At 37.0% G+C, this 8,715-nt stretch overlaps 1 protein-coding gene across 1 annotated transcript in view; it reads left to right on the plus strand.

The window, feature by feature from the left end:
• LOC110461696 (tRNA-dihydrouridine(20a/20b) synthase [NAD(P)+]-like) overlaps window positions 1-5,822 on the plus strand; it is a 10,786-nt gene extending 4,964 nt beyond the window's left edge. The window contains exons 5-8 of the mRNA XM_021515301.1: window positions 661-801; window positions 1,078-1,286; window positions 4,990-5,075; window positions 5,568-5,822. Of these exons, the coding sequence (XP_021370976.1) occupies window positions 661-801; window positions 1,078-1,286; window positions 4,990-5,075; window positions 5,568-5,735 (604 nt within the window). The 3' untranslated portion in view covers window positions 5,736-5,822. The remainder of the gene's footprint in view (window positions 1-660; window positions 802-1,077; window positions 1,287-4,989; window positions 5,076-5,567) is intronic.
• The last annotated feature ends 2,893 nt before the right edge of the window (window positions 5,823-8,715 follow it).

An 8,715-nucleotide genomic window follows, 5' to 3' on the forward strand; every position in this document is an offset into this window, starting at 1 on the left:
TCTTTCTCAAATTTTAAATGTAGGTTCCCCTTGATCCCTCGTTGTGCATGTTATATTTTAAGACTGATCATACAAACAAAATGGATTAAAAGAAGAACTAAACAGATCTTTCTCATATTGCAATGATCGATTCTATTTCTTTCACATTAAGTACTGTACTAGTAAATATGTGAAATGACAAACTCACTTTGAAGGTTGGCTTTTATACACATCAGTATTAAGTTTAGATCAAAAGTTACCCAAGGTGCATTTACTGTTAACATGACTTGATCAAACAGATTAGAGAAAAGAAGAGAAAAGATCGAACTGACAAAGAACTAATGAAGATGGTACAAAGGTGGGCGCCAAGATCCCTTTGGGATCTCTTGTTTGATGGAGGTATGCCACTTTGTGTGGAATACTTGTTACTGATGGGAGACTATGGGTTGCTTTGCAATGCTTTGCCTAAGTAAGCCTTTAACTTACAGTTCTGGTTTATATAGCAGCGGGGTATTAGTTAGCCTTTGGCTTACAGTTCTAGTTTTTTCTGAAATATATTATTACAAAGTGCAGAGAAGTGGGGGTTCCAGACTAATAGATTAATCTTTTATCATCTTATTTGATTCTAATGCAGAATTGAAATGTTTCTTGAATTTGAGATAATATGCTTGATCCTGATAGATGGGCCATCCAGGAGGGTTATGGAGCCTGTTTGATCACGAAACCAGAACTAGTCAAAGATATGGTGTCGCAGACCAGGTCACGGGTCAGTCGGAGCGACTTCTCCGTCTCAGTCAAGATAAGATTGAGAGAAAACGACAAGTATGTTTCAAATAGAGAGTTTCTGATATAAATTTCTGCATATTTTAAACTATTGGTTTAATCATACATATTTAAATCTGGAAGCAAGGATGGCTGGACAAATCAGAATCAAGAGCATTTTCAGTTACCAGGTTTGACTCTAAAAACAAACATATTATCTCTACACTCTTGGAATATGTCGTGACAAAATTCAGGAAAATATAGAATTTGATAAAATTATAACTAAAAACTAAACTTACATGTTGTATTTGATATGAGTGAATTTGTATATTCTAGGGAAACTGTGGAACTGTGTCAAAGAGCAGAGAAGGCTGGAGCATCATGGATAACTGTCCATGGTCGTACGCCCTCACAGCGCGCTCAGCCAGTCAATTTTGACGCAATAAAACTCATCAAGGAAAACGTCAGTATCCCTGTTGTTGCCAATGGTGACATCAAATCTCTGGAGGACTGCCGAATGGTCAGGGAACGCACTGGAGTAAATGGTAGGATTTCATGAAGATAAATTTTGAACAGGTTAATATCATGTGCTCGGTGAAGGTTAATATCATGTGTTTGGTGAAGGTTAATACCATGTGTTCGGCGAAGTTTAATATCATGTGTTAGGTGAAGGTTAATATCATGTGCTCGGTGAAGGTTTCTATCATGTGTACGGTGAAGGCTAATATCATGTGTTCGGTGAACGTTAATATCATGTGTTCGGTGAAAGTTAATATCATTCGTTCAGTGCAGATTAATAGTATGTGTTCAGTGAAGGTTAATATAATGTGTTCGGTGAAGGTTAATTTCATGTGTTCGGTGGAGGGTAATATCATGTGTACGGTGAAGGTTAATATCATGTGCTCGGTGAAGGTTAATATCATGCGCTCGGTGAAGGTTAATATCATGAGTACGGTGAAAGGTAATATCATGTGTTCGGTTAAGGTTAATATCATGTGTTCAGTGAAAGTTAATAGTATGTGTTCGGTGAAGACTAATATCATGTGTTCGGTGAACGTTAATATCATGTGTTCGGTGATGGTTAATATCATGTGTTCGGTGATGGTTAATATCATGTGTTCGGTTAAGGTTAATATCATGTGTTCAGTGAAAGTTAATAGTATGTGTTCGGTGAAGGTTAATTTCATGTGTTCGGTGAAGGTAAATATCATGTGTTCGGTGAAGGTTTATATCATGAGTTCGGTGAAGGTTAATATCATGAGTTCGGTGAAGGTAATATCATGTGTTCAGTGAAAGTTAATAGTATGTGTTCGGTGAAGACTAATATCATGTGTTCGGTGAAAGTTAATATCATTCGTTCAGAGAAGATTAATAGTATGTGTTCAGTGAAGGAAAATATCACGTGTGTGGTAAAGGTAATAAAATGTGTTCAGTGAAGGTTAATGGTATGTGTTCGGTAAAGGTTAATATCATGTGTTCAGTGAAAGTTAATAGTATGTGTTCGGTGAAGACTAATATCATGTGTTCGGTGAAAGTTAATATCATGTGTTTGGTGGAGGTTAATATCATGTGTTCGGGGAAGGTTAATATCATGTGTTCTGTGAAGCTTAATATCATGTGTTCGGTGACGGTTAATATCATATGTTCGGTGAAGGTTGATATCATGTGTTTGGTGAAGGTTAGTATCATGTGTACGGTGAAAGTTAATATCATGTGTTTGGTGAAAACTGTGGAACTGTGTCAAAGAGCAGAGAAGGCCGGAGCATCATGGATAACTGTCCATGGTCGTACGCCCTCACAGCGCGCTCACCCAGTCAATTCCGATGCAATAAAACTCATCAAGGAAAACGTCAGTATCCCTGTTGTTGCCAATGGTGACATCAAATCTCTGGAAGACTGCCAAATGGTCAGGGAACGCACTGGAGTAAATGGTAGGATTTCATGAAGATATATTTAGAAGATTGATTGTCTGAATACTTTCAACTGTTTGTCTATATACATCTGAAATTTGTTCAAACTGTGGAACAGGTTAATATCAAGTGTTCGGTGCAGGTAATATCATGTGTTTAGTGAAGGTTAATATCATGTGTTTTGTGAAGATTAATATCATGTGTTCGGTGAACGTTAATATCATGTGTTCGGTGAAAGTTAATATCATGTGTACGGGGAAAATTAATATCATGTGTTCGGTGATGGTTAATATCATGTGTTCGGTAAAGGTTAATATCATGTGTTCAGTGAAGCTTAATAGTATGTGTTCGGTAAAGCTTAATATCATGTGTTCGGTGACGGTTAATATCATATGTTCGGTGAAGGTTGATATCATGTGTTCGGTGAAGGTTTCTATCATGTGTACGGTGAAGGCTAATATCATGTGTTCGGTGAATGTTAATATCATGTGTTCGGTGAAGTTTAATATCATGTGTTTGGTGAAGATTAATATCATGTGTTCGGTGATGGTTAATATCATGTGTTCGGTGAAAGTTAATATCATGTGTACGGTGAAAATTAATATCATGTGTTTGGTGAAAGTTAATATCATGTGTTTGGTGAAGATTAATATCATGTGTTTGGTGAAGGTTAATATCATGGGTACGGTGAAGGTTAATATCATGGGTACGGTGAAGGTTAATATCATTTGTTCGGCGAAGGTTAATATCATGTGTTCAGTGAAAGTTAATAGTATGTGTTCGGTGAAGTTTAATATCATGTGTTTGGTGAAAGTTAATATCATGTGTCCGGTGAAGGTTAATATCATGTATTCGGTGAAGGTTAATATCATCTGTTCGGTTAATATCAAGTGTTCGGTGAAAGTATACCATGTGTTCGATGAAGGTTAATATCATGTGTATGGTGAAAGTTAATACCATGTGTTTGGTGAAGGTAATATCATGTGTTCAGTGAAGCTTAATAGTATGTGTTCGGTAAAGGATAATATCATGCGTTCGGTGAAGGTTAATATCAAGTTTTCGGTGAAGGTAATATCATGTGGTCAGTGAAGGTTAATATCATGTGTACGGTGTAGATGAATATCATGTGTTCGGTGAAGTTTAATATCATGTGTTCGGTGAGGGTTAATATCATGTGTTCGGTGATGGTTAATATCATGTGTTCGGTGACGGTTAATATCATATGTTCGGTGAAGGTTGATATCATGTGTTCGGTGAAGGGTAATATCATGTGTTCGGTGAACGTTAATATCATGTGTTCGGTGAAGGTTAATATCATGTGTTCGGTGAAGGTCCTATGGTGATTTTTGGCTTCACTCTGAGGAGACTTTGATTATGATGGGTTGAAAAGATTTCAAGATTTCACACCAAACAAAATTTGTAAGTCAAGTGTTCCTTTGAATGAAGTTCAATGTACACTTTTTCAAGAGTAGACCTTTAGTGCCCCTTTGAATGAAGTTCATTGGTAAAACTGTGCAAAATGCTCTGGATTTCTCTCATAGTCCATTTTCCCTTTAACAGCTTTGGGGACAAATTTTCTATGTGAAAATGCAAAAATGGATATCTTGTTTGATACTTGTGTGAAGTTAACAGGATGTGTACGGGAAGTCCATGATTTTTACAAGGATGTTGAGAAAGGTCTTGAAAATTACACATTTCTAATCAAGCAGTGTTGTCTGAAACTTTTTGTTAAGTGAATTCTAATGGCAATACAATTTATCAGTAAGTTTTGTGAAAAGATTTGATGGTCTCTGCTCAAATTTACACATTGCTATAAGTCTGACTTTGAAAAATCAATCCAAAATGTATGTAACAGCCTGCAGTGTTAAAGTCATTTAAAAGGAATTTTCTGGTGAAAAAAAAAATAATTAAATTAATCATTCCTTTATGTGAAGTCCTGAAAAGTTCTTAACATCTTTTAGCCCTTTCACCCATAGATAAATAACTAAGTAGACTCTGCTATACATTGATCTAGATGAGTCCATGATGGTCTACAGTGGTGAAAGGGTTAACTAAATATTCACCAATATTGTACCAATAAAATTGAATGCAAAATGACAAACTATTTTTTAAAAGTACATCTACATTTCTAAACTATTTACTACCAAACATTGTTAGAGCCACTTACCTACATCCTTTGCTGTGCATGTTCTTGCTACAGTAAATAACCCAACTATTTACTACCAAACATTGTTAGAGCCACTTACCTACGTCCTTTGTTGTGCAGGTTCTTGCTACCCAACGTTCTTTGTTGTGCAGGTTCTTGCTACAGTAAATTACCCAACTGTTTCTCTTTCAGGAGTGATGGCTGCTAGGGGAATGCTGGAAAACCCGGCCATGTTTGCTGGCTATGACACGACTCCTGTGGCTTGTGTCAAAGATTGGGTAGGTAACTTCTGTCTTAAGTTGGTGATTTAGTAGCTCAATTTGGTTGGCAAGTCCTCTGTCATCATGTCAAAGGTCAAGTTCTATATATTATATAAGTTTCCCAGATAAATGTTTTTCTCAAAATGTACTGCAGTTACTTTGATACCGACAGCCTTCAATAAGGATTATGAGAGAAATTGTTTAGCTATTACATTCCTCTTTGCTTATCTTGCTCATCTTCTACATTACTGTAAAGTCTTAAATGTGGACAGCTATATAGGTGTTTCAGTTTTGTTGCTATAATAAATACATTTGATCTCAACACTTTTACAGTGGTAAAGAGTGCTCAATATCAGCAAGGAATGTGGTATAGTAACTTCTTTATAATGATAAAAATGTTCCAACTCCTAAATATGGTGCTCTTTGACATAATTGTGAAATTGTGTCATATGCATACAGGTGAGCTAAGTTCAGGTATGTGATTTTATATTGCCAAGTTTATTTTTACAGCTGGAGTTGGCAATATCTGTTGGGACTACTTACCAATGTTTCCACAATCATCTGATCTACATGATGGAGAAAGCTTTACCTCGGTCAGAAAGGCGGATCTTCAACGCACTTTGTAGTACCACAGCTGTATTAGACTATCTAAGTCACAACTACGATATCAATATATGAAACTGATAATTACAGAACTTTATGATATTAAAAGTGACACAAAATATTGATTTGATCAGAATATTAAGCCTATTAAATTATATTTTGCACAAGAAAATTTTGTTATTTTTAGCTCACCTGGTGTAAAGGACCATGGTGAGCTTATGCCATACTGTGGCATCCGTCGTCCATCTGTCTGTCGTCCGTCCGTCATCCGTCAACTTTTCCTTTAAAACACTACCCATCCTGCACAGCTTTATGGATTTTAGTCTTTATGGATTTTAGTCTTTTATGGATTTTAGTCTTTATGGATTTTAGTCTTTATGGATAGTCTTTATGGATATTAGTCTTTATGGATTTTGACTAAATCTGGCCTGGAGTATCCTTGGGCAAAGGGTACTAAATTTTGTATAAACGAAGATTGTGGCCCCTCTGGGTGCAGAGGGGCAGGGCCCAATAGGGGAACTTGAAGTTTAAATCTTTGAAATCCTTCTACTTCTGTACCATTGGAGGGATATTAAACAAATTTTGCCTGGAAAATCCTTGGGTAAAGGGGACTCAGTTTTGTATAAATGGAGGGTATGGCCCTATGTTTGTCACTCTGGCATTACCAGACACTATTTCAATACTTTGGGTCTGCTGACCATTTCTGATTAAGCACACATCCTCTTGATGGAATGTTGACAGCCTCCACTTTTCTAAAAATTGTGCTGAATAACCATGTACGTTTGTCACTAAAACACTTGTAGATTAATCAGTGCTATACAAGTTCAGTGCTGACCACAAATAAATACACGTAATACACCTATACAACGATACATCCTAGGTTCTTGTTTATGACACACTGTAAACGACCTTGATATTACAAAAGGAGTGTATTACATTAAAGATAAAATACTGAAGATCACTGATGTGGAGAACTATGATCAACATATAGAAAGATAAATATAGAATAAAGTTATGGTCTAAACAGTGTTAGGCTGTATTAGGGCTCGTGCTAGGCTAGAAGGCTCATCAGAAGTTAGTGTTTATACATTATTTCCATGACCCAAAGTGTGTCATGACCTTGATCCCAGGCCATAATCCCAAGTTAGCGATAGTGGAAAATTGACATTTTTGAAAGTGTGTCAGGCCATTATTCTACCTTTTGCATGGATCTTTGTCGAAGTCTATAGGACAATTGCTTTGGACCCGAGGGTATGCCATGACCATGACCCAAGTTCATAAAGCAAAGGTTGTGAAGCATTGATAACTTGTGACCAGTAGACAGACAGATAGATGGACAATGTCATTGTAAAGGCAATGCTTGTGTCACTTTGAACATTCTGAACATGTTGATGCTCTATGACCTTGACCTTGAAGCAAAGTTAGGACATACTCTTGGATTATGGACAACAGTCCTATGTATTAGGTTACACATCCATTGTATCTCAAAATTCTAAAGATGTCGATGCTCCTTGACCTTGACTGTCAAGGTCATGACACTCTTGGATTATGAACAACAATCTTCCTAAGTTTGATACCAACCAAAGGAAAACAAGAGATCCCTCTGGGATCTTGGCGCCCACCTTCGTACCATCTTCATTAGTTCTTTGTCAGTTCAATCTTTTCTCTTCTTTCCTCTAATCTGTTTGATCGAGTCATGTGAACAGTAAATGCACCTTGAGGTAATTTTTGATCTTAACTTAATACTGATGAGTATGAAAGCCAACCTTCAAAGTGAGTTTGTCATTTCACATATTTACTAGTACAGTACTTAATGTGAAAGAAATAGAATTGATCATTGCAATATGAGAAAGATCTGTTTGGGTCTTCTTTTAATACATTTTGTTTTTATGATCAGTCTCATATAACATGCACAACGAGGGATCATGGGGAACCTACATATAAAATTTGAGAAAGATCCCTCCCGTACTTCCCGAGAAATAGCGATAACAAACTTTCATTATCAAAATCCAAGATGGCTGCCTGTCGGCCATGTTGTTTAACCGATCAGTCTCTAAAATAGCCCTGCATAGCTAGGACCAAGGAAAAACCTACATATAAAATTTAAGAAAGATCCATCTAGTTCTTACGGAGAAATAGAGGTAACAAACCTACACTATCAAAATCCAAGATGGCTGCCTGTCGGCCATGTTGTTTATCCGATCAGTCTCAAAAGTTGCCCTGTACAGCTAAGGACCAAGGGGAACCTGCATATAAAATTTGAGAAAGATCCCTCTGGTGCTTCTTGAGAAATAAGGATAACAAACTTTCACTATCAAAATCCAAGATGGCTGCCTGTCGGCCATGTTGTTTATTCGATCAGTCTCAAAAATTGCCCTGCACAGCTATGAACTAAGGGGAACCTACATATAACATTTGAGAAAGATCCCTCTAGTGCTTCTTGAGAAATACCAATAACAAGAATTGTTTAAGGACGGCCCACAGAGGCAGGGTGATTTGAATAGCCCACCATCAGATGATGGATGGCTTAAAATGCCCTGCACAGCTAAGGACCAAGGGGAACCTAAATATTAAATTTAAGAAAGATCCCTCTGGTACTTCTTGAGAAATAGCGATAACAAACTTTCACTATTAAAATCAAAGATGGCTGCCTGTCGGCCATGCTGTTTATCCGATCAGTCTCAAAAATTGCCCTGCACAGCTAAGGACCAAGGGAAACCTACATATAAAATTTGAGAAAGATCCCTCTAGTAATTCTTGAGAAATACCGATAACAAGAATTGTTTAAGGACGGACCACGGACGCAGGGTGATTTGAATAGCCCACCATCAGATGATGGTGGGCTAAAAATACAAGGTTGTGTTGGACATGATAGATGGAAGAATCGCAAGGTTATTCCCTATGACCTTGGAACAAGGTCATGATATGACACCCCTAGATAAGGGTAACAATCCTATGAAGTTTGATAGTAATAAAAGCAAAGGTAACAATATTGTGAACAGACAGCGCCAAATATGTTTAACACTCAGAACCAAAAGCCCTCAAGTCAGGACAA

This window comes from Mizuhopecten yessoensis, unplaced genomic scaffold (assembly GCF_002113885.1).
Source record: "Mizuhopecten yessoensis strain PY_sf001 unplaced genomic scaffold, ASM211388v2 scaffold10651, whole genome shotgun sequence".
Lineage (NCBI taxonomy): Eukaryota > Metazoa > Mollusca > Bivalvia > Pectinida > Pectinidae > Mizuhopecten > Mizuhopecten yessoensis.